Below are 27,418 nucleotides of genomic sequence, written 5' to 3' on the forward strand. Positions count from 1 at the left end.
GCAGAAGACCTAAATAGACATTTCTCCAAAGAAGACATATGGATGGCCAATAGGTTCATAGTTTTAGCTAATCACAACTATTCTGAGCCTTAGTTTCTTTTTTTGCTTTTAGGGCCTCACCTGTGGTATATGGAGGTTCCCAAGCTAGGGGTCGAATCAACTGCTGGCCTACACCACAGCCATAGCAACACAGGATCCGAGCTGCATCTGCGACCTACACCACATCTGAGCCTTAGTTTCTTAATGTGTGATTACTGATACTTTGAGTGTAGCTGTAATTTTAAAAGATCATCTTGATGAAGCACTGACATATACTAGGCTCATAATATAATGTTGCTTGTGTTTATTTAATGTGATACATGTATTACTGAAGAGCAAAATTTTAATTGACTATTTACATAACTTTTAAATTTATTGGAGAACTTATTTAAAAGAATCCTCAATGGTATCTACTATAAGGAAAATTGTCACTTTTTAATTTCTTAGTTGCTCATAGCAAGCATTCCTATAAGAAGGATTCATGGCTTTGAGAAAAACATCCATTTTCAAACAAGTCTTTGTAGTTAAGTGCTTTAAAAATGTGAACAGGGTTTAAGAAGAGCACAGTTAGCTTTGGAAGATTTTTTTTTCATCTAATACAACCTTTAAAAAACAGAGGTAGTATTCCGTAGTTACTGTGATTGAAAGAGAAAGCTTTCCCCATGACTTCTCTTACTTACTACATGGTGAACTTTACTTCCAAATTTGTCAGTTGGTGATAGAACACAAAGAAAAGAATTATGAGGGTAAGGAGCATTTCAGACTGAGTTTTAGTAGTAGGTTTATTTTACCAGATTGTATTTATGGCTTGAAGTTTTAAATACTTTGTAGGTTATGAGACTAATACTGTTCTCTGAGACAGGCATATATACAAGGTTACCTTATGATTGCGCTTGTTGTCACCATGATAAATAAATCATCTCCTTCCATCCCTGCCAGCTTGTATTGAATTCAAAGGAGAACTGCCTTTATGATGAGTTCCTTTCCTTACAAAGAATCCTACTGTAGGGATATTTGCCCTTTGGTATCCAGGAATTGATTCCAGGACCCCTGCGGATGCCAAAATCCCGGAATGCTCAAGCCCTTTAAATAAAATTGTGTAGTATTTTCACATAACTTACATTCTCACATATACTTTAAATCATCTCTAGTTTACTTGTAATAACTAATATAATGTAAATGCTATGTAAATAGTTGTCAGCCCACAATAAATTCAAGTTTAGTTTTAAATTAATTTTCCAGTTGTTCAAAGCTGGGATAGAAATAAAATTGATTTTTGTAGATTACTTAGGATTTTCTACATATGCAATCATATTGTCTGCAGAGAAAAATAATTTCACTTATTCATTTACAATCTGAGTATCTTTTAATTTTTGCTTTCTTTTTTTGTACGGACTAAAACTTCCACTACGTCATGAAATGGAAAATGTGAAAGTGAACACCCTTGCTTTTTTCCTGATATTAGGGATGCCTTTCACCATGTAGGAATTATGTCATTTGTAGGTTTTTCATAGAAGTCCTTTGTCAGAATGAAGAAATATCCTTCTGTTTCTCCTTTAATGAGAGTTTTTAAAATCTTAAACGCATGTTAGATACTCTCAAGTGCTTTCTCTGTATCTGCTGAGATGATCTTATGCTTTATATCTTTTCTTCTGTTAATATGGAGAATTGCATTGATTGATTTTTGAAAACTAAACCAACCTCAAATTGATAGAATGAACTTTCCTTAATTGTGGTGTACTATCTTTTTAAGGATTTTGAATCTGTGTTGATGAGACATATTTCCTGTAGTGTTCTTTGGTTGTAATGCCTTTGTCTGGTTTTGGTAACAGGGTAATGAATTGAGTTGGGAAGGGTTTCCTTCTTTTCTGTTTCCTGAAAGAATTTGTGTAGAAATGGTATTGTTCCTTAACTCTTTAATAGAATTTACCAGTGATGGCATCTGGGCTCTGGATTATATTTTGGGAAGATTTTAAATTAGAAATTAAATTTGTTTCATTGGTATTGAGCTATTCACTTGTTTTTTGGAGGCAATTTTGGTAATTTATAGTTTTCAAGATATTTGTTCATTTTATCTGATTTGTAGAATTATTGTTATAAGATTAGTTCATAATATTCCTTTATCTTCCTTCTAGGTCTATAGGGTCTGTCCTGATGCCCCCTTGTTGCCCTTTATATTAGTAATTTGTGTTTTCTTTCCTTTATCCTAATGAGCTGATTAATTTCATTGAACTTTTCAGATAATCGGTTTTTGATCCCAATGTTTTTCTCTATTGGTTGTCTGTTTTTCATTTATCATTACTTTTTTTTTTCCTTCTTATTTTGGGTTGTCTTGGCATAGACATAGGTAAGCAAATCTTAATACAGAGTCCTGGAATAGATCTATATATAAGTGCTCAATTTTTCTTTTCTTTTCTTTTTTTCACTGCACCTGTGGCATATGGAAGTTCCCAGGCTAGGGGTCAAATTGAAGCTGCAGCTGCAGGCCTACGTCACAGCCATGGCAATGTAGACCTGAGCTGCCTCTGTGACCTATGTCTCGGCTTGTGGCAATACTGAATCCTTAACCCACTGAGCAAGGCCAGGGATTGAATCAATGTCCTCAAGGATACTAGTCGGGTTCTTAACTCACTGAGCCACAGTAGTAACTCTGGTGCTCAGTTGATTTTTGAAGATGGTGCAAAAGTATTTCAAGGGGGTAAAGGTGACCTTGTCAAGAAGCTGTGGGAGTTCCTTTTGTGGCGCAGTGGTTAACGAATCCGACTAAGAACCATGAGGTTGCAGGTTCGATCCCTGCCCTTGCTCAGTGGGTTAACGATCCGGTGTTGCCATGAGCTGTGGTGTAGGTTGCAGACGTGGCTCGGATCTTGCATTGCTGTGGCTCTGGCCTAGACTGGCAGCTACAGCTCCGATTAGACCCCTAGCCTGGGAACCTCCACATGCTGTGGGAGCAGCCCAAGAAATGGCAAAAAAAAAAAAAAAAAAAAAAGTTGTATGAGAATAACTAGGTATCAGTATTGAAAAAAAGGAATCTAAACTCTTAGCCTATGATAAAAGCAAAAAGAAAGAAAAAATTCAAACGAATCACAGATTTATATGTTAGAACCAGAACTATAGAATTTTTTGAAGGAAAAATAGGGTAAAATCATTGTGACCTTAGGGTAGTCAAAGTTTTTCTAATGAAAACATTAATAAGTAACAAACAATAAAATAACAACAAAAATACCAATAAATTGAATTTCATCTAAATGTAAACTTCTCTTCTTTGAAAGATACCGTTGAGACTATGAAAACAGGAAGCTATCGTATGAACGTGTTTGTGGGATTTATATATGAAAATGATTTGTATCCAAGATATGCAAACAGTTGTTACAGCTTTAGAAGACAAATAGTACAATTAAAAATGGGTAAAATATATGGACGTGTCACAAAAAGATATATGAATGACCATTAAAACACATAAAACAATGTTCAAAACGTCAGTCACCAGTAAAATTCAAATTAAATCATAATGAGCAAATACTTCATGGCCATTAGCATGGCTAAATTTGAAAGACTGACCATACTAAATATTGGACCGGCTTTGAAGCAACTGGAAGTCTCATGCATTGCTGGTGGAAATAAAATGGCACAACCCTTTTGGAAAACAGTGTAGAAATTTCTTAGGAAGTTACATGTAGACTTTCCATATGACACAGTAATCCCACTCCCGGATATTTACCCAAGATAGATAAAAACATATGTTCATACAAAGACTTGTAGAAGAACATTCATAACAACTTTATTCACAGTAACTCAAAACTGAAAGTCAGAGGTCCATCAGTAGGTAAATGGATAAATATATTGTGGCAATAAAAAGTAATGAGGTATTAATGCACAAAGAACATGAATGAATCTTAAAAACACTATGCTGAGGGAAAGAATCTGGATACAGGAGTCTGTACTATATGATCCTATTCATGTGAAACTCTATAAAAAAAATCAGATTTACTATAGAGTGACAGAAAACAAATAAATGGTTGAAGCCAGTGGAGGAAGAGACTGCAAGGGTTCAAGGGAATCTTTTGGAGTGTTGGAAACTTTAAAAAATTTTTTTTATTGTTATTTCCCCAATACAGTTTTTTTTTTCTGCTGTACAGCATGGTGACCCAGTTAGACATACATGTGTACATTCTTTTTTCTCCCATTATCATGCTCCATCATAAGTGACTAGACATAGTTCCCAGTGCTACACAGCAGGATCTGATTGCTAATCCATTCCAAAAGCAATAGTTTGCATCTATTAATCGCATGCTCCCAATCCATCCCACTCCTTCCTCCTCCCCCTTGGCAACCACAAGTCTATTCTCCAAGTCCATGATTTTCTAGGAAACATTTCTTGATTGTGGTGGTACTTGATTGTGTATTGTCAAATTTATCAAACTGTACCCTTTAGTAAGTGTATTTTATTGTATGCGAAATTATACTCAAGTAAAATAGTTTCTTTTTTTAGTGCTGATCAAATCTGGCTATATTTCAAAATCATCTGCTAAGCTTTATAAAATATATATTCTTTTATCCTATGTCATACTCAAGGAATCAATGCCCAACTTCAAGCCTGCCTATTTGAGGTTCTTAAAGAGTTTCAGAGTTGGTAATGATTCTTACAGGGACTTAAGATTTTTTTTTTTTTTTTTTGCTTTGCTTGACTTTTCATTCTTAAGTCTCCCAGAACCTAATAAAGTGAAATTTTAGTTATAAAAGGCATTACTGATCTTTTCCCTGTTACTCACATCCCTCTTTCATTAACATCTTTAAAAGAACTTCAGGTCTATTTTACTTATTTGAAAAATATGTTATTTTTAACAGCATGTGCATACATTATTAAGATATAACATATAAGAAAAATTCTGGTTATATCACATTTTTGAGTATATGAAATGAGCAGTTGAAGTGTCCTGTCTAGTCCTCCAGTTTCATATGCTTGATTACTAATGATTTGATGTGTATTCTTCTAGCTATTTCCCTATGCTTATAGAAAAGAGACGTAATCAGTTAATATAGGGACAAATCTAATATTCCAGGTTTTTAAGTCATCATTTGTGTATTTAAATGGGTAAAATATTTAAGTAGTATGTGTTGAGTGGCTGCTCCCTGGCAGCTGTTAGAGTAAATCCTGAGGCTCTTGAGCCAAAGAGACATCTGTACTTCTGTGATATTGTCAGGTGGGAGGATAGATATTAATGAAATAAAAATACAAACATATTAAAACTGTAGCAAGTGTTAGGGAAGACAGTTACAGAGTGTTGTAAGATTACATAGTAAAAATTAAAACCCTTTTGAGCCTTTTACCCTCGTTCAGATCCATGCTTTACAAAGTCTGCTTTTTTGATAGCATTTAGTACTGCTTGGATAGAATTGAGTATTCATTTGGATGAAACATTTTGGATTTGAACAGCTTCTTTTTTTTAACTTTTTTTTTTTTATTACTCAAATGAATTTATCACATCTGTGGTTATATAATGATCATAACAATCCCAGAGTTCCCGTCGTGGCGCAGTGGTTAACGAATCCGACTAGGAACCATGAGGTTGCGGGTTCGGTCCCTGCCCTTGCTCAGTGGGTTAACGATCCGGCGTTGCCGTGAGCTGTGGTGTAGGTTGCAGACGCGGCTCGGATCCCGCGTTGCTGTGGCTCTGGCGTAGGCTGGTGGCTGCAGCTCCGATTCAACCCCTAGCCTGGGAACCTCCATATGCCGCGGGAGCGGCCCAAGAAATAGCAACAACAACAACAACAACAAGACGAAAAAAAAAAAAAAATCCAATTTCACAGGATTTCCATCCCATAACCCAAGCGCATCCCCCCACCCTCCAAACTGTCTCTTCCGGAGACCATAAGATTTTCAAAGAGTCTTCTTAAAGTATTATTTTTTCCTTATTGTTAGTCTGCAGGTTTGTATTATTTTACGATACTAAGTAAGAAGAAATTGAAAATAATTCACTCAGCAAATATTTATAAGTACCTCCCTGAGTCTTGGTCTGTGATTACCACTCAGTTATATGTTAAACAATGCTTTTTTACTAGAACAATGGCAACTCGAAAAAATGGCAATTTGTTCTGGCAGAATATTCTTGGTGATGTCAGAGGGGTTATTGCTGTTGGAATGTGTCAAACACAAGTGCCTTAAAAACATATTACACGAAATACTAATTGTATTCAATATTAATGGAGAATGTGTGGAATGGAATTTTTGTTTAGGAAATGAAGGGCTAAATTAAGTTAAACATTTTTAGCTCTAGGTATTTTCAGAACTTTTAATATGTTACCTTTTGAATAATTTAAGATGGAGCTATAGTACATAGTGACTCTTTTTGATCATGGACCCCTTTCCCTCTTGCCTTATATTTCTATGAACAGATATTTAAGGAAAGAAATTTCCAATAAAAGCTAAAAAAATCACAGTGATATATTTTAAAGATGTATGATAGTTTTAATGTTAAAAACATTACTATTTAGACATGGTTTTTGTCTAAGTACCAGATCTGCATTTTATAGTTATATGCTGAACTTTGGGGAATTAATTTGTATATAAGGAAAGAATCATTTCTCCATTTTTGCATCCTTAACTGGGAGAGAAAAATGAAATTTATGTTTCGTTTCTATTTCAGAACAAAGTAGAAGAGATGACTTAGAAGCTTTAGGTCATATGTTCATGTATTTTCTGAGAGGCAGTCTTCCTTGGCAAGGTTTAAAGGTAATTATTTTTGTGCTTCCTTATTAAATTCCATAAATTGTTAGTATCCTCTCTTCTAAGTGTTTAATTTTAAAATTACTTCTCAGGATTTTTTTTCCTTCTGTTATAGGCAGACACATTAAAAGAGAGGTATCAGAAAATTGGAGATACAAAACGAGCCACACCAATAGAAGTGTTATGTGAAAATTTTCCAGGTAATGAATAATGTACATCGATACATGTGCTCATATACAGAAAACTAGAACTCTTAATTTCATTGCTTAAGTTTATAAATACTTTTTTCAGTGCTTAAAAAATATGAATTAAAAGATGTTAGTATTTGATACATAGATCACAGAAGCAATTTTCATATTTGCTTTGTAAGATGGTGTTGATAGAAGAAAATGCATCTTTTAATACTGTTGACCAGTACCAGCTAAGGTAATATTTTCTTCAGGGACAGACTTTTAATAAGTTAAAATATTTGCTGAGAAATACCATTTATAAAGAGTTGGTGTATAATATTAGTCATTTCAGTCTCAGTGTCAAGTTCAAAGGAGGTGTGTGATGTATGATTTAGTTTAGTTTTCCAAATACAGTAAAATTGTACCAACCTTATGACTTTTAGGCTAATTTTATATTGGGGAGTCTAATGGAGATAGTTTTACTCTCATATAGATTTTTGGCAACTCACACAAACCAGCAAAATACCTGCTGTGATTTATGGAATGACATTAAGTTAAAAGAGACCCAAACTTGGAGATAGATGATGGAGTTTCTATCCCACTTCAGTATTTACAGGTTCTCCCATACGATACTATCATTAATACTATCAGCAGCATAATCTCAGATAGCCCTTTCTCAAGTTTGCTTATATTCATTGACAGCAAGTTTAATTCTATATTTTTCTTTTTTGTTGTAACATCTAGAACTGGAACATTAAAAAAAAAGTATCTTGGTTAATGTTACAAACACTTTAGGTGTAGGCAGATTGGCTGTATTTCATTAAGAAGAGTATATGAATTTCTGCAGGAAAAATGGGGGTGTCAAGGTAAATTAGCCAGGTGATGAGCTTGAAAGTAGAATGGTGGGAGATTCACCACATGACTGGATCACTGGGTGAATCCACTTTCATGCCTCTTGGGCTGTGCATAATCCTCTTCTTCTGGCTGCCATAATAAATTGAATTAAAAAGCAGCTAGGGGAGTTCCCTTTGTGTTGTTCAGTGGGTTACAAACCGGACTAGCATCCATAGGTTGCTGGTTTGATCCCTGGCCTTGCTCAGTGGGTTAAGGATCCAGCATTGCCATGAATTGGAAGGTAGGTCACAGGTACAGCTCGGATCCCACGTTGCTGTGGTGATAGTGTAGACTGACAGCTGCAGCTCCCCTAGCCTAGAAACTTCCATATGCTGCAGGTGCAGCCCTAAAAAGAAAAAAGAAAAAAGCAGCTAGATGTAACCTACCATCTCTTATTACAATGCTTGCATGGGGAAATACTGTTTTACTAACGACCATTTTACTTATTAAATTTTACGGCTTTTTCTTTCTTTTTATTTCTGGAAAATATGACCTTTTAAAAAAATGCATATCTCTAATACATTTGGGAATTTAACAGTATGCAAAGGTTTATGTATTACCAAATAATTGTTAATTTTATGACCAGAAATTTAGTGGAGAATTAAACGGCTCTTGTATTAAGTTTCCGAGATATGCTTTAGCTTTATGTTGCTCTGTCACTTGGTGACCATACTGTTCATAGCCAAGGTTAGGAATTGAAATCCTCTATTGGTCAGTTAGTATGTGTTACTCATTCTAAGAACATCCAGCAAGCTAGCACAAATGTTTTCATATATAAATTAATTTCCACCAATATTTAAAATAATTTTTAAAAAGTATGAGCCAGGTATGGTGTTTTGTGGTTAAATAATGATGCATATTAAGTTGCTGTTTCAACCTCTAATGCTATCCTAAGTTTCTATTAAGAATAATATATAAAATAAGCATTTTAGTTTTTCCTAATAAAATGAAGCAAAAATAATGTTTGTTTAATCTCTCATTTCACTTTTGTTCCTATTTCCTTTTCTCCTTTCTTTCTGCCCTTTTTTTTCATTGTAATTAAGTTCATAATACTTAAATTTTAGTAGATTTTGCTACTTTTTCGTGTTTTTATACTATGTGCTTCTAGATATTTATACTTATAGTATTAATGGGTATATAGGAAAGTTTAATCAGAATAGTTTTAAATTCCTTTCTAGAAGAAATGGCAACATATCTTCGTTATGTAAGAAGGCTAGATTTTTTTGAAAAACCAGACTATGACTACCTAAGAAAGCTTTTTACTGACTTATTTGATCGAAAAGGATATATGTTTGATTATGAATATGACTGGATTGGTAAACAGTTGGTGAGTATTCTATGCTGTATAATAAAAATTAAGAATTATTTGTTGTACTTACTTTCTTTTTCACAGTATAGTTTCTTCACTTGAAAAGGGTTAAGAACAAATATTTTTATTTTGAAATACATCTGAGTTACAATATTACATTAGTTTTAGGTGTATAATCTAGTGATTCAATATTTTATAGATTATACTCCCTTTAAATTTATTATAAAATAATAGGTATATTTTTCTGTGCTATGTAGTATATCCTTGTTGCTCATTTTTATACGTAATAGCTTGTGTCTCTTAATCGCATACCCCTATCTTGCCCTTATCCCCTTCCTTCTCCTCACTGGTAACCAGTGGTTTGTTATCTATATCTGTGAGTCTCTTTGTTTTTTGTTATATTCACTATATATAAGGGTTTTTTTCCTTTTGTTTTTTTCAGATTCCACATATCAGAGATAACATAGAATATTTATCTTTCTTTGACTTATTTCACTAAGGATGATACTCTCTAGGTCCATCCACCTTGTTGCAAATGGCAGAATTTCATTCTTTTTCATAGGTGAATAATCTGTGGTGTGTGTGTGTGTGTGTGTGTGTGTGTGTGTGTGTACAGCACATCTTTATCCATTCATCTGTTCATGGGCACTTAGGTTGCTTCGATATCTTGACTGTTGTAAGTAATGCTGTTATGAACATTGGGGCGCCTGTATCTTTTCAAATTAATGTTTTTGTTTTCTTTGGGTGTATACCCTGCTATTGAATTGCTGGATCATGTGAGAGTTCTGTTTTAGGTTTTTTGAGGGATCTCCATTCTCTTGCCATAGTGGCTGTACCAATTTAAATTCCTCCTAACAGAGCACAAGGTTCCTTTTTCTCTACATCCTTCCTAACACTTGTTATTTCTTTTCTTTTCAATAATGGCCGTTTTGACAGATGTGAGGTGATATCTCTTTATAGTTTTGATTTGCACTTCTCTGATAATAAGCAATGTTGAGCATTTTTTGGTATCCCTGTTGACCTTCTGTATATCTTTGGGAAAATGTTAGTGAGGTTTCCTGCCCATTTTAAAATTGGGCTTTTTGTGTTTTCTAGTATTGAGTTATATGAGCCATTTATAAATTGTGGATATTAACTTCTTGTCAGTCAGATCATCTGCAGGTTTTTCCTCCCATTCATTAGGTTGTCTCTTCATTTGGTCAGTGGTTTTCTTTGCTTACAAAAGGTTTTAAGTTTAATTAGGTCCCATTTGTTTATTTTTGTTTTTGCTTCTTAGGCCTTTGGAGATAGTTCCAAAAACATTGCTATAATTTATGTCAATGAGTGTTCTGCCTGTGTTCTCTTCTAGGAGTTTTATGGTTCCAGGTCTTACATTTAGATCTTTAATTCATTTGGAGTTTATTTTTGTATACAATGTGAGGAAATGTTCTAATCTCATTCTTTTACATGTAGCTGCCAGTTTTCCTATCACCACTTGCTAAAGAGACTGTCTTTTCTCCATTTATATATTCTTGCCTCCTCTGTCAGGTTAATTGACTGACCTTAGGTGTGCTTTCTATTCTGTTTCATTGATCTGTGTGTCTGTTTTTGTGTCAGTACCATGCTGTTTTGATTAGTATAGCTTCATAATATAGTCTGAAGCCAGGGAGTGTGATACCTCCAGCTTCGTTTTTTCTCAAGATTGCATTGGTGTTTTGGAGTCTTTTATGGTTCCATATAAATGTTAGGCTTATTTGAGAATAAATAATTTTTAAAGGGTTCATTTTATTTTTTTAATGGAAATTTCAGGTAGCACAGTATAAAAATTACTCTTTGAGTTTTGTAAAAGCCCTACATTGGGGAATTTGCTTTTTAGAATGATAAGTTATTTTGAACTTTTTACTTCTGATTTAGTTCTTAATGTCAAATATACTTTTAAAAATATAATATTTTAGTGATTAAAAGATCACCTAGGTTTTTTTTTTCAGTTTACTTAAGCCATCTTTTGAAACAATTTGTAATTTTAAGATAGCCAATTTTTATCCATATTTGAAACTACTGAAGTCTCAGATTGAAGTATTTTTGAACAATTGACTTGAGCATTTAATCTATATTTTTCTTAAATCCAAAGTGATTTGAATATATATAGTATCTAAAATATAAATATGAGTAAACTTTGATTAATATATTTGTATGCAGTTTTGAATTTTATTTGAAAATTTAGTTTTTATAAGCCTCTTCTGAGTTAAAATATTGATAGGAAGCGATTTTATTAGCTTTTTTAAAGAATTTATTAGCTTTTTTAAAGAATTATTTTTATGTTCTTAAAAATGTTTTTGTTTTTACATTAGCTTTGAAAACAAGAGACATTAGAAAGTCTTTTGTTGAAATTAAATACTTGAAAAAGTATTTAAATAATTTGAAAACACTTTAAAAAGTAGCTATTTTCTCTTTGCTTTAATTTGTTACCTTTAACAATATATTTTAGGAAAGATATCTTAAGGCGTTACTTTTTTTAACAGTGCCTTTTATTTTTCTTTGATTATTTTAAATGGCTAGTAATTTAAAATAAGACTTCTAAAATGGAATGCATTGATGCTAATTGTTATTGTCTTATAGCCTACTCCAGTGGGTGCAGTTCAGCAAGATCCTGCTCTGTCATCAAACAGAGAAGCACATCAACATAGAGATAAGATGCAACAATCCAAAAATCAGGTTTGCTAACCTTTTAGATATAAATAATTTAATTTGCTTCTATATTGCCTTCTGACAGTTTCTGAATATTTTTGATATTTTTCCATATCCCAAATGACAGCTTTATATGTTATCCATTTGTGCATGTGTGTGTATGTGCTTGTGCGTGTGTGCGTACATACATGTGTATACATATGGAAGGATTGAAGTACATAAAACAGATTATATACACACATATTAAGGATTGAAAGAACATATATTTTCAATAGATAAACTATTTCCCTTCATGTTCACATTAAAAATGTTTAATCATAAAATTCCTAATTAGTAGTATAAACTAGTTTAAACTTTGAGCAATGTTTGGTATTCCGTTAGAATGAAAGTATGGATACCCTGTTGGAATGAATTGTAATAGCAATCAGTCTTTCTAACTATGGTCTAGTTTAGTGCAGTAAATTATTTACTGAGTTTCTGCTGTTCGAAAGCTACTATTCTCCATGTTGCAGAAATGCAGAAGTAAGGAAAACATGCTGTGGCTGAGAGGTCACTCAGTCTCTGGAATCCGTCATACCTGGATATAGCTTGATTCTGGGCAGATGATTCATTCGCTCAAAGCCTCAGTTCTCAACTATAAAGTAGAAATAATGAATGTTAATTCCTAGCATATAGTAAGCTTTCAAAAGGTCTCAACTCTTGTGGCTGGTGTTACTTAGCATTACTACAGTAAATTCACAAACGACTGCATTACAATCCAGAATAAACGCTACCACAGAAATGTGTTAATGAAGTGCCATGGAGGATCTTTGTAATATATGAGATCTATAAAGATTTTATGGCAAAAGTGGTTTTTGAGATGAGTCTGAAGAAGGGATGGAATTTTTAAAGGCAGGCCAAGGAATAAGAGTATTTTGGGGAGAGTGAACAGTAAAAAATATAAATCAGAGATTTAAAAATGTAGACTTTGAAGAGAATAAGTAGTTGACTTGGAGCAGAGAATAGGTTCAAGACAGGCAGAGATGATTCATTGAAGAGTTTGTATTTCCTGGGTAAGGTAAATTGAAAGCTGTTGACTTTTTTTTTGTCTTTCGTCTTTTTTTAGGGCCACGCCCACAGCATACAGAGGTGTTCCCAGGCTAGGGGTTGAATCAGAGCTGCAACTGCCGGCCTCCACCACAGCCACAGCAATGCAGCATCCGAGCCACGTCTGCCACCTACACCACAGCTCATGGCAGCACCAGATCCTTAACCCACTGAGTGGGGCCATGTCCTCATAGACACCAGTTGGGTTTGTTAACCACTGAGCCATGACGGGAACTCCTCTTGACATTTTTTGAGCAGTATTTTCACTTTTGTCTTTTTTGTGTAGAGGAGCTTTATTGAATCCATTTTTGACATAAAAATTTTTGCTATCACCCTGAATTAATAAATAGGGCCTTTAGAGTTTTCATTTATAACCCTATTTGGAGAAGGACAATATGTTACTTGTATCTCATCAGGGTTCAGGTGAGGATTAAGCAAGCAATGGAATGAAAGGAAAGTACACAATTTATTAAAAATTACAGTGAAATAAAATGCTACCTTTAGCTTTAACAGTAATATGGTTTAACATTCAGATAGTTAAAAAGATTCATTTTAGAATTTTGCCTAAGAGAAACTGGGACAAGAAAGGGTCTTTTTTTTTTTTTAAATATTTTTTTCTAATCTTTTTAGGCTCACACCTGCAGCACATGGAAGTTCCTAGGCTAGGGGTCAGATCAGAGCTGTAGCTACCAGCCTACACCACAGCCACAACAATGCCAGATATGAGCCATGTCTGTGACCTACACCACAGCTCATGGCAGTGCTGGATCCTTAACCTACTGAATGAGGCCAGGGTTCGAACCTGCATCCTCATGGATACTAGTGGGTTCGTTACCACTGAGCCACAATGGGAACTCCAAGACATGGTCTTATATATAAATTAATTCCTATATAAATTACAAGTAGTCGATAGCTTGAATACTCTAAGATGCTGTATATAGAAAGAAATGGGAAAAGTCAGAACATGGAGATTATGTTTTATAAATCAGTTAATTTCTTAAATGCAGTGGAAAAAGATTAATAATTCATGTTCTCTGAAGATATCCACTTGAGCTAGTAGGTATTGTGATAGATGAAAGTTGTCTTTTATTGTTAAATTATTGTTGAAGTAAATTTAAATATTTTAAAATATAACTTCTTACATTTTTAGCTATTTCTTACTAGCTTGATTGTGAGCTCACTGAGGGTGGCAACCATATTTTGTTCATGTAATCCCTATTATACTAAATGTAGGAAGTCAAATTTTTTTTTTTTTTCAGAAAATTCTTTAGGGTAGGTTATATATTGAATTTGTAGCCTGGATATGCAAATTATTATCATGATAGAAACATTCAATTTCTAGAAAAATTTTCTTAAGTATCTGTGATGCAGTAAATGGCTTAAGTTATGTGAGAAATCCATAGTTCATAATCCCAAATGAAGAAAAGTTAATTCTTTAAATGACTGAAATCTTTGTAATGTTCCCAGATAAAAATTTTAACTTAGAGTCAATGGTTGAAGTTCAAGGGATCCTGAAATTTTACAGAAAATGTTGGGTGCATGCAAATGTTTATTCTGAGGAGAGGTCACTTAGCTTTTATTGTCTTCTTAAAGAGGTTTATTATCTCCAAATGTTGCCTGCTATCTTAGGCAACGCATAGATGTTTGTCTCCATTTTAACATTATTTTTAATTCTTTCACCTTGTCAAGATTTGATCTCGTAATTTATTTCACTTGAACCTACAAATCACCTAAATTCTGGTGATAAATTTGGAGGGTTTCATGAAGAGACATTATAGGATTATCCCCAATTTTTTTTTCGATGTCTTACTTCATGCCACAGAGTATATAGTTTTTCATTGTACAGTTTAATTTAGGGAACTTGGTGCCACAATACTCATTCTTTGTGACTACTTGATTTAACATCTCTTCTGCCTCAAGGTTGCTCTGGGCTCTCATATGCTTATTAGGCTCCATATAGCTGAGCATACTTGGCACTTGTGGCAAGATTTTCCTTAATGTAGTTGAAAAAGAAAGAAAAGAGCCCCAGAGGCTTTAGAACATAATGTACTTGTGGTTAGGAGCTAGGTAGTATTACTGAAGGAGCAGTAGTAGGCTCTGAGTTTGAATCCCTGGTATGCTCTTTCACCTTAGAGAAGTGTTTAATGTCTTACTATCTCGATCAGTAAAATGAGGTTGGTATTGTGTATCTCAAAAAAGAGGTAACACATATAAAGAAGTTAATACAGAACCAAATATGTAATAGGAACTTAAATATATTCTTTCCCCCTCTTTTTATTAGTACTGTCCACATTTTCTGGCAACAGAGAAGTTGACCTCTGTTAGGCAATTACTCCTAATTCTGTTAATAGATCATGATTAGTTTTGTGGTTATTGCTATACATGTTTGCCAACGCATCTAAAAGCTCCAAGAATTCTCAGCCACAGAGTTCCCCGTCGTGGTGCAGTAGAAGTGAATCCGACTTGGAACCATGAGGTTGCGGGTTTGATCCCTGGCCTCCCTTAGTGGGTTAAGGATCCGACATTGCCTTGAGCTGTGGTGTAGGTCACAGATGGGGCTTGGATCCCACATTGCTGTGGCTGTGGCATAGGCTGGTAGCTGTAGCTCCGATTCGACCCCTAGCCTGGGAATGTCCATAAGCTGAGGGTGTGGCCCTAAAAAGTAAAACAAAAACAAAAACAAAAATTCTCAGCCTGTTTCATGGAAATGGGATTCTTAATTTGAATGAGATAAAAAGACATCAAGGAAACAAAAGGATTCATATATGTACGATTGTCGCTTGAAAAATTGTTTGTCATACCCTCGTTATACTCTATATAGCACTTACTGCTTTTCAGAGGACTTTTGTCTCCCTCCTGTTATCCTCACAGAAACAGGGTTCTAAGCAAGCAGAGGAAATTTTTCTATGACCTTAAGTATGGCTCTTTGAGGGGTATCTTTTTTTTTCTTAAACCTTGTCTGGAAGTAGTTCCTTATCAGAAAACCAGTGGGAACCTCTACTGAAAGAAAATACAGTAGATAGTTCTTCAGTACATTCTGTGATTTATTTGGAATGCTTTCTTGACCACATCGATTTAACCTCTCTAGTTCTTTAAAACTTCATTTATAAAGTTAGCCAGTAGAAACTATAAAGTCCCTTCACTTCTAAGGTTTTATGGTTCTATATTACTTTTATGGTTGATCATTACATAATTGTAGCATTTTAGCAGAAATCTCTCTACATTCAGTATGTAAAGAGAACTGCATCTGTGACTCAGAAGAGTAAGGGTATTTTAAATTTCCTTTTATACATTTGTTTTCTATATTATAAGGATGAGATGTTTAACATTTTGGGTTTCTCTTCTTCCATGCATGCCACATGCATTAAATAAATGGCAGTCGGCAGACCACAGGGCAGCTTGGGACTCCCAGCAGGCAAATCCCCATCATTTGAGAGCTCACCTTGCAGCAGACAGACATGGTGGCTCGGTACAGGTATTTTCTGATTTTTGCATGAGTGATTATTTCCCAAATTTATACAACTAACCCTTTTTGGAACTCATGGCATGATTTCATATCCTAATGAAAAACTTATTGCTGAAACTCTCCATAATTCTATTCCTTTGTATTTAACCAAAAAGCAAAATTAACATGTTCTAGAAGGACCACCAGGGATGCTAAGATTTTGCATTTGTACAGTTTTGCAAGTATATGCAACAATATTTAAGTCATATAACAGGTTAGACAAACCAAATGTATTACTAGAAATATGTGTGAAACTTGATTTTCCAGGAATAAGCTCAGTCTTTTTTAGTGCTTTAATAGGACATTTTTGTTTTTTTTTCCTTTTCATTAATTTTTGCTTCCTTCAAACTTAAGTCACTTAAGTAGATATCTGACTTTTTAATCCTTAGTCCTTAGAATGTACTTTCTGATTAATTGGTCAAATAAACACAACCCTAATTTTTATACTGGTTTATTTCATTTGTACTTGCAGAATATTTCCCTCAATTTTCTGGATATTTATAAAAATTTATTTATTTATTTATTTTTGGTCTCTTTAGTCTTTTTAGGGCTGCACTGGTGGCATATGGAGGTTCCCAGGCTAGGGGTCGAATCGGAGCCGCAGCCACCAGCCTACACCACAGTGACAGCAATGCGGGATCCAAGCTGTGTCTGTGACCTATGCCACAGCTCACCACAACGCCAGATCCCCAACCCACTGAGTGAGGCCAGGGAACGAACCTGCATTCTCATGGATGATAGTCGGTTTCATTAACTGCAGAGGCATGACGGAACTCCTGTTTATAAAAATTTAAAGCTGTCCCTTATTTGTTATTTCTTGATATATTCCTTTTTTCCCCCTTTTCTGTGTACTTAGAGATAGCTACTATATTCTGCCCTCAAATGCCCATTAAATTTTAATCTTTTATATGTATTATAGAAATAGAGAAAGATAACTGAGTCTCTTTATTTCATTGAGAATGTCAGTTTAAGGTAATCTGAATGCTGATTTAAAGTAATGGAGATGATAATTGTTATCTCATTCCACTTCACTTTAAATTTTGATTTTTTTCCTCTGTATTTTCCATTATGTTTTACCAAATTTGCATTTTTCTTAGTGTTTATGTATGTATATAATCTCAATCTGAGGATTTTATTCTTTCTTGATTAGAATTTTAAAAATCATTTCTTAATTAGATCTTACAAGTTAAGTTTTTCCCACCATTAAATTTTTTTAGAGAGATAATTTATATAATCAAATATTTTTATAAAACCCTATAGTCTATGGAACTTTTAGTCGTGTGTAACAAGTATTTGAGTAGGGCTATGAAAGTCTAGAATGAGGGATTCAGAGGCAAAGGTACCTGAATGCCTGAACTGTAGAATTTTTTGTGACCCAAATTCATATCATTGGAAAAGTTATTTGAGAAAATTATGTTTAATTTGCATTAATACAAACCAGATTGTGTATGTACTTGTATACGTTTACATGTTTCTAAGTGTTGTATGTTATAATAACAAGTGTTTTGCTCAGTGTTTAGGGAAATATGCAACAATTAAGATGCTTTTGGAAGCTTTCCTACTACTTCTGTACCGTTATTGTAAATTTTTTGTTTTTTTTTACTCTGTGGGATTCCCACAGGTGGTGGTTCATGGGATCTCTTTGGACTATCAAAGGGTGAATGAGTTTTCTTATTGCCTCATCACTGTAGTACCATATTATGTTCTATTATTTTTTCACGTTTTCAAAGATATGTTTGAGCTCTGCTCATTTCTCATCATTTCTTTAAAACTTTTCTGCCTTGTGGAGACTCTATCTAGCTTTACTAATATTCAATAAGTGATCAATTTTACTTACTAGAATTCTGGTAACACATAAGTAAAACTAAAAATTTTACACTATTTTTCATTGACTTCCTGAATATATTTTATAGTGTTAAATAACCTGATATGATGAACACTAAAGTAGTTTGACTGTCATGAAAATTTGCCAGTGCCTAATTAAGATCATGCCTGAATCTTGCCCCACCCTGAAATGTTGAATTTATTATTTTTATCCTACCCACTTTCAAAATTTGAAAAGTTAAAATATGACACGTATAATTGGGCTAATGAAATTGTAGTTTAAAAATTAATAATAGAGGAAAGACAAGTATCTTAAATCTAAGCTAATGTGATTATTATAATAATTGAATACTGTGTTTGACTTTGAAAGAAGAAAGGAAAACAATGTGTTTTGTCATTCCCATTGTCTGATAAAGGGAAGAGATAAAGATAATTTTTACTGATCAGTTTTTTTACTAATACAGAATTATGAGAAGAATTTACCTTGAGGTTCTTTGCTCCATTGTTGTTAAACCACCTGTTGGACAGAGTTTCAAGTATTGGCTTTGCAAGAGATGGAAAGACTTTATAATGGCAATTTAAAAAATTATCCTCAATGAATACTAAGGGCATATCATCAAATAGTTTCTTAGGAAAGACATTTCCATAATAAATAGATTACTATCTGGTAATAAAATGTGATACCAACATGTCTTGCCTTTTTGACCTATTAAAAGATCCTCACATACTCATTATTTCAGTTGTGGTTTTTTGTTTTTGTTTTTTGCCTTTTTAGGGCCACACCTGTGGCATATGGCGGTTCCCAGGCTAGGGATCAAGTCGGAGCTGCAGCCACCAGCCACAGCCACAGCTACGCCAGATCCAAGCGGCTTCTGGGATGTACACCACAGCTCATGGCAATGCCAGATCCTCTATCCACTGAGCGAGGTCAGGGATCTAGCCTGTGTCACAGCTCATGGCAATACCAGATCCTCTACCCACTGAGCAAGGTCAGGGATCTAGCCTGTGTCCTCATAGATCCTGGTCAGATTTGTTTCCGCTGAGCCACAACAGGAACTCCCAGATGTGCTTTTAATAGGAACTGAATATTGGGTTATAAAGTTTAGCTCCTTGTCTTTTTAGAATTATTAAATATCTTACAGGTCAGACAAATAAGTTACCAGGTTTTCATTTTGGTTAGCAGCACCAACCCTAGAGTCAGATTTGAGCTCAAATTCTGTGCCTTTAGAACACTTATCAGTAAAATGGAGACACTAATAATAGCTCTACCTCCTGCTTTTGTTGTGAGAATTTTTTTTTAAGTATTTAGCATAGAGGCTGGGATTGAGGAAGTACTAAATAGTAGAATAATCTGTTGCTTTTGCAAATTAAGAAACATAACTAGTATTTTTATCCATCTCTGAGAAGTGAAATGTAGAGATAGAGCCAAAAGAATGCATTGTCAAATGAGATTTATCTAATTTTATTCCCTCTCTTCAGTGGAATCGTGTTAATTTACTAACCAGAAGGATACAGCTATGCATTTGATAAACCTTTCCCACTTAATCAACTAAGAATAATATTCAGATACCCAAGGACTTTATTTGAGTCTGTTTTTTGTCTTGTATGTGTTTTCGAAAAAGCTCATAGGGGAATCAGGTGTGCCCCTTCCTGCTCCCCTTAGAATCACTGGTAATAAATATGGCTGGGAAGCTTAGACCTATCATTTTTAGTTTCTTGGCAATTCATTATTCAGTAAATATTTATAAATGACTACTCGGTGCTTGGCACTGTACTAGGTTCTTAGAATAAAAGGGAGAATAACAGAGATTACGGTGCCTTTCCCCGTGGTGCTTTGGGTCAGTGGGAAAAGCCAGTAAACAGTATGATAAGTGGAGAAAGTACAAGATGCCATGAGAATATATAGGAGAAGCATCTAACCTGGATTTGGTGGGTTAAGGTTTCCTGGAAAAAATGATATCTATTTATATTTTGGGTTTTTTTTCCTATGTTTTCAAAGTGAAAAACCAGTAGGAGTTAGCAATTGAAAAAGGGAGAAGTCAAGAGAGGGAGTGTCTCAGGTATTGGAAGAGAGACAGGTTGAGGAACTGAATGCAGTTAGGTCAAGCTGGTGTGCATTGAGCAGTGAGACCGAGAGGTGGGCAGGAGGCAAACTATGAAGGACCTAATGGGTCTTGTCATTAAACTTGGACTTTTGTCTGAGGGTTTTGAGTAGTCATAAAGAGAATTAGATCAGAAACTAACTTGATTAGATTAGCAATCTCTAAAGATTGCTTTTGCTAGAGGCTAGATTAAGGCAAGGATATAACTCTCAAAAGTCCACAGTTGAGAAATGACGGGTAGTGAAGATGAAGAGAAGTAAAGGGACTTGAAAGATAATTAGAAGATAGAATTTAGTCAGATATAGGGGCTGAGGGAAAAGGAGGGTTCAGTTATCACTTTTTGATATGTTTCTACCTGGCATTACACATTTATTTTGATATTCTTTCACAGTAACATTTACAGTAATATCTCAAAAGATTAGAATACTCAAAGAAAACAGTACTCTCCTTAATTCTGTAAGTGAACATTAACTTGGGGAATCTATTTTGGCTTCTCTTGGTTGAAAGTCGAGAATGTCACTGTGCCTTTTGGGTCGTCAGTTGGAGTATCAAAAATATTAACTATAATTTGATAGCTTTTAGAATATGTTAGAAAATGTTTCATATGGTACATGTGAACTCTAGAACAGGTTTAGTAAACTCTTTGGAAATTATTCTTTTAACTATATTTTATTTACTAGTATTCTTTATTATAGATGACTTTTAGTGAAAAGCTGTAAGTAAAAATATATAATCTTGTAATATTTCTGGTGTATTTATTGAATAGCTGAAGATCTGGTTAACTAACATATTGTGCCTCTATTGAGCACTTGGCAACATGCTTACAAGAATTCAAATAGAAATTAGGAAGATGGTAGTATAACTAATTTGAATTCTTTATCTTGGGAATCTATATTGTTCTTTTAACATCACTGATTACAAAGATACCATGTCTTATTTTTGACTGTACTCAAGTCTGTGAGAATGACTTCTTTTGGAATTAGACTGGGCAGGTAGCCATTAGATGAACCATTATTTTTCTTCCACACTTAGCTACAGGCTCTTTGCCCACCACCTCCTCAACTCTGATTTAGTGAGAGTAAAACTATAGCCTAGTTGACTTTGTTTTTAACCTCTTAAAGTAAGAATTACTCAAAGTTTCTTGTCAAAGTGGAAATAACATAGAAAATTTCTTTAGGAACAAGAACAGCAATGATAAAAACCCTGTATACCACCTGAATTTTCTTTTGAAAGGTCAAACCTCAAAGCATCTGTGATTTTTAGATATACTTTGATTTATGAAATTAACCTGATGAACACTAGTGTTTCATAGATTATTATGCTCTAGTTTGAGTAATAATTCTAGAGATGTCACCTAAATGGAATTACTCTAAACAGTTTGGCTTACAAAATAATTTGTATGTATTTGTTTGATTGATTGATTGCTTTTGGTTTCCAAGAAAAGTTTTGACACATTATTTATAATATTGTGTCTTTGTTTCTTCTTGTAAAATCCGTTTGCAAAAAGACTACTAATTTTCTTAACTACAAACAGTCTTAATGCCATGATATTCTCTCAAATCATCACATTGATTCCATTCTGACCTGGGATATTGGCCTTTGTGCAGAGGATTAAGGATTCTGGAAAGCCTGGGAAAAATTGCATTAAAAAATTACATAAAGTCAAATGTTAATTCCTTCTGATCTGGTTCTGATCAACCAGGGAGAAAGGAAATTGAAACATTTCATTGAAATAAAGTTTATTAAACTCAGGTATGACTTTGTGTGAAGTAAATTAGAATACATAATTATAGTGCATACATAGTTACTGTTGCTGGGAATTTAGAGTACTTGAGTTTCAGATTTCCATTTGTGTTGCTTTAAGTACGGGAAGACACATTAGAGTAGTCTGTAAGTTTGAGGGGGAGTCACCTCCAAGTATGTAGGACTTTTGAACAAAAGGGGGAAAAGAAACTTGTTGAATATTATGTTAAGGAAAGAACAATGGAAATTTTTCAGTGAATTGTCTTGATTATCCACTGCGTGCAAGGCACTCTGCTAGTTAAAAGTCGTGGAGAATACAGAAGTAGAGGTTAAGAATTCTGCCTCCTAGATTTTTCCAGTTCATTGTAGGGGCTCTGACATAAACATTAAGAATAAAGAACCCAATTATACTCAGCAATTAGGACAAATAAGTATTTTTTAAACATTTTCTGAAGGAGGGAGAATTTATGAGAAAAAAATTGACACAGACGCACAGAGCTCAATAGAATGACAGAAAGTAGGAAACAGGTGCCCCAGAAGCAGAGAGGGTGACTTAGATGTAAGAGTGTTCTTTCCTCCCTGGATTGCCTCTAAAGATGGTCTAGGCAGTTTTGTGTTTTCAGTTATAGCTACAAATGCAGTGGTCATTTCAAGTACTTGTTCGGTATAGGATATAGGATTTAATCTAGATGTATTGGTTGATTTAGGATTTAATCTAGATGTATTGGTTGATTTCTAATTATATTCCTTCAGTTGAGGGAAGAGATCCTGTTTCTCCGCACTCAACTATAAAGTAGACGAGGGCAGGGATGTTTGTCTCTCCTGCTTGCTGTGACATGCTAAGTTCCTAGAACAGTGCCTGGCACATTGTAACCTCTTGGGACTTTTGGATTAATTAAGTTTTGTAAATATGAGCCTCTGTAAATGGTAGGTTTAAGTCCAGTGGTCAGTTGTCAACTCTGATGCCTAGGCCTTTGGTACCTTATAAAAGGATTAGATAAGGAGCACATCAAAAAGATTCTTAGATTTGGAACCTGGAGGTCTGGGAAGAGGGTAGGGCTTTAATAGAAATATGAACAAAAGGAAGGCAACACATTTCAGAGGAAATATGATAAAGTTTGTTTTGGAAATAGTGAGGTGTAAAACTTGGTCTAGCTAACTGACCATGTGGTTGGGTGGTTAGGCTCAGGGAATCCTTTACATAGAGGTGATAGTTGAAGCCATATTTTAGGTCAAACTGACAGTAATAATGGTGGCCACCATTTGTTGAACTCTTACTATATGCCCGTCACTGTGCTTTACTATTGATTTCCTTTCATCTTCATATCAACCTTGTTAAATAGATACTTCTGTCTCCCATTTCATAGTTGAGAACACTGAGGTTTAGCAAGGCAAGGTGTCTTTCCCAGAGTCACATAGCTGGTAAGTAGTAGAACTGGGTTTTGAATCTAGACCTGTCTTACTCCAAAGTCATCAGCTAGTGCCATGTAATATAGATATGTACAGGAAAATGAAGAGTAAACAAAGACTGCTAACATTTTCTATGGATTATTGGTAACCCTCCAAAACTCTGAAGTTCTGATGCAGGGATGGAGTATAGATTGGGAGGAGTTAAGGAATAAATGAAAGGAGAATTTTATAAAAATGGAAGTCATAAGTTAAGATGCTGTTTTCAAGAAGTTTAGGAGAAAGAAAGAGATAAGGCAGTAAGGTGACTTTGTAAGACCAAGGAAATTTATGAGAATTAGCGTTTTTTGTTACGGTTTTGATCTTGCTTTAAAATTTAATACATGCATGCATGCATTCACTTATTTCAACAAGTATTTATTGAATGCCTATTCTGTGCCAGGTAGAGGGGGGAGATCTATTGGAAAATAGCATCACAAAGTGTTTGCTGTTAAGGAGCTTAATTTTAGCGGAGGTGGGGTAGTTATCAAGAGACAAATCAATCATCAGAAAAACATCAATAGGGATAAATGCTATACAGAGAACTACAAATGAAATATGTGTAAGAGTGTGTCTGTATGGAAATTCTAGCTTGTATGTTTGAAAAGTCCTGTTTTAGAGATGCTCTCCGAGAATCTGAAAGACAGCCAATAAGCAGGAAGAGAATTCTAGGGAGTGAGAATTGATAATGCCAAAGCCTTAAGGTGAAAATAAGCTTGACATTGGATGGAGGCTAGTGAGCAAAGGAGGAGGTGCTATGAAATCAGAGGGGCAGGATTCAGATCTATGGGGCTCTGTAAATTGGAGTAAGGAGTATGCATCTTTTTTCTAAATGAAACCAGGAAGTCGACATTGAAAGATTTTAAGTCGAGAATTATGCATTATCTAATTTATATCTTAAAAGGAGCACCTTGGTTGTTGTGTGGACAATGAGAGGTAGATACAAGTAACAGTGAGCGGTGAATAGGTTTTTACTCTTCTTCATTCAAAAGATGATGGGGGTCTGAACTGAAGTTACCTTATGGTAGTCATAGAGTGGGCAGGACTGATAAAGTTTGGGGTGCGTGTCAGAGGAGAATTTAACAGGGTCTGCTGGTGGTTTAAATCGGAGAAGGATCATGGTGACTTCTGGATTTGGGGCTTGAACAGCTGAGTGAATGAATGGGCAACATGACAGGGAGACCTGAGCATGACTACAATTTGAAACGAAGTATCCATTAGAAGGAGCAGTGTTGAAATTTGCAAAGGAAGTAACTCATAATGTAGCAAAGTATACCAGGTAAAGGAGATGGGCACACAAGAGAGAACTGATTGAGTTAGCCTTAAAAACCAGAGGACAGGAGGCAGAAGAAATTTTAAGCTGAAAAGGAAGTAAGTTGAAAAGCAAATATTGGATGACCTTCTCTTTAATAAAATATTGACCCATTAGTATATTCAGTTATGTGCAACTACATACTAATTATTTTGTGTTCCTCACATTAACTTTTAATTTAAATACTTTAATTATGTTTATCATTGTATGACCTATTACTTTGTGGGTATATATCTTTTTTTTTTTCTTTCTTTTTTTCTTTTTGCAGGTTGTAAGTTCTACAAATGGAGAGTTAAACACAGATGACCCTACTGCAGGACGTTCAAACGCTCCCATCACGGCCCCTACAGAAGTGGAAGTGATGGATGAAACCAAGTATGTATTGGTTTTGCTTGATTTAGTAACTTTTTTTTTCTTAAACTTTGCATGTTTGAGGTTTATAGTCATGTACAGCTATTTCAGGAAATTTCTTTCAAGGAATAGGTGCATGCAAAACAAGTGGTATGTTTAATTTTTTTAATCATAATGTTTAAAATAGTGCCATTTCAATAAATGTTTTAATAATATACAAATAATTATTTAAGAACTATTCTCAAATTCTTAGAGTTAACAGCATATTTTTAGTTTTTTATTTTTAGAAATATTGATGCATGAAAGTTACTGCTACACTCTAGAGGCTCATTTTTTTCTGTTAGCATAAGAATACATACAATTTTGCTGCATGTATTAATATTAGTTTTAAATTCTTTTTTTTGTGAATGTAAATTATAATAATTCTGCTTGGAAAAAAATTAAGCATGAAAGACAATGTGATAATTTCAATTTGGGCAGTTTCTGATGATCTCTCTCTCTCTTTCTTTTTCCTTCTTTTTTTTTTATGTTTAGCTGCCAGAAAGTGTTGAACATGTGGTGAGTTCTCAAGTGTAGGCAGGCAGAAATAGCTCCGTTGACTATAATTTCAAAGATTTTAGCACGATTTTGTGTTTTTTAAAAACAAACTTTTCTTCATAGAAATTATAATTGGTAAAAGTTGTCCAAAAGTATTTGATGTCATTTACATTAGCTCTGCAAAGTAAGAAATAATTGTTTGAGGAGCTCTTTTGCCTGCTGCAACTTTTTTGCTTCAAGTGAAATAGATTTGGGGGCATTTTTTTTTTATTGAGTAGATGATAAACCAGCCCTGCTTGTGCTTTTGCATTTGTTTTGTAACCCAAGGCTTTATTTGCTACTTTACATAGGAAGACAAGATTTTGAGTTAAGTTTTCATTTTTCTTGTTTGTAATTGTTAAATACACATAGCACACCTCCTTCCACCCCAATAATACCACTAAACCAGCATTTCACTTACTAATTATATTGCCATTGCATATACATGGTATAACACTGATAAATTTCATGCTAAACTATAGTGAGATATTGTTATGAGAAATCCTCATCTAAATAGTTCCTGTTAATTACAGATATTATGAAAAATTACATTTTTTGTTTGTTTTTGTCTTTTTAGGGCTGCACTCATGGCGCATGGAGGTTCCCCGGTTATGGGTTGAATTGGAACTGTAGCTGCCGGCCTATGCCACAGCCACAGCAACGCCAGATCCAAGCCGTGTCTGCAACCTACACCACAGTTTACGGCAGCGCTGGATCCTTAACCACTGAGCAAGGCCAGGGATCGAACCCATGTCCTCATGGATACTAGGCGGGTTTGTTAATTGCTGAGCCATGACGGGAAAGCTGAAAAATTATCTTCTTGTCTGTTGAAATAATGTTGAATTTAAACTACTTTCTGACATTTGCCTTTAGTTGGAATGCTTATGTTTAAAATGCTTCTCTCAATTTCAGGACAAATTTTGAGTCAGTCTTAGAGTGAATAAAGTTTAGATCGGTAAATTTTGGAATATTCTACTCAATATCCAAAGGGAACCTTACATAATTTCCAAAATTATGCTCATTTGCTGGCTGCAAGATGAGGATACATCTTTTTAAAGAGTAATGGTCAAGTGTCCATCTTAATCACTTTGTGGAATTCGTTCATAGTCAGTATGATTTTGGTGGATTTCAGGATATAATTAGTCAGTTTCATACTTGTGTATTTTTACATAGAAAGTAAAAACAACAGTTTATGTGTGCTTGTGCAGTCCTAAGCACGGTTATAAATGTGGGTGGCATGAGGCAGATAACGCACATGACTTTTGCACTTAAACTCAGGGAGTAGAATCTTACTTCTGCCACTATTCATTACCTTGTATAAGCTTGTTTCTTTTTCTGTAAAATGAGTCTAATAATATCTATCTCCTAGGTTGTTGTGAAAATTAAATGTGATAAAGCATGGGTATTTTGTCTGGCACATGGCAGGTACTCAGTTACTCTTGTCACCCCTGTTTCTCCACATCCAGTTGCTAGTGACTTCTCTCATCTACAGGCTTCCCAGGCTTGTACTTCTTCCGTCAGTGTGCATATTTTCACATCCATACCCACACTTCTCACTGAAACTGTTTGTATCTTCCTAGAGACCTACTTTCCACCAAATCTATTACATTTTCCCATGTGTTCATTCAACAAGTACACTGCTTGGATTTCAGAAATAGCTGATACTG

General features: G+C 34.5%; 1 protein-coding gene across 8 annotated transcripts in view; it reads left to right on the forward strand.

Annotated features, from left to right (window-relative positions):
- CSNK1G3 (casein kinase 1 gamma 3) overlaps positions 1–27,418 on the forward strand; it is a 113,129-nt gene that overhangs the window by 76,041 nt on the left and 9,670 nt on the right. The window contains exons 7-13 of one of the 8 annotated variants that reach the window (XM_047778512.1): positions 6,687–6,772; positions 6,882–6,966; positions 9,009–9,157; positions 11,738–11,833; positions 16,272–16,367; positions 25,093–25,199; positions 25,710–25,733. In XM_047778512.1, the coding sequence (XP_047634468.1) occupies positions 6,687–6,772; positions 6,882–6,966; positions 9,009–9,157; positions 11,738–11,833; positions 16,272–16,367; positions 25,093–25,199; positions 25,710–25,733 (643 nt within the window). The remainder of the gene's footprint in view (positions 1–6,686; positions 6,773–6,881; positions 6,967–9,008; positions 9,158–11,737; positions 11,834–16,271; positions 16,368–25,092; positions 25,200–25,709; positions 25,734–27,418) is intronic. The other 7 variants (XM_047778513.1, XM_047778514.1, XM_047778515.1 and 4 more) reach the window with 7 other exon arrangements.

The sequence above is a fragment of the Phacochoerus africanus genome, chromosome 4, assembly GCF_016906955.1.
Source record: "Phacochoerus africanus isolate WHEZ1 chromosome 4, ROS_Pafr_v1, whole genome shotgun sequence".
NCBI classification, from domain to species: domain Eukaryota; kingdom Metazoa; phylum Chordata; class Mammalia; order Artiodactyla; family Suidae; genus Phacochoerus; species Phacochoerus africanus.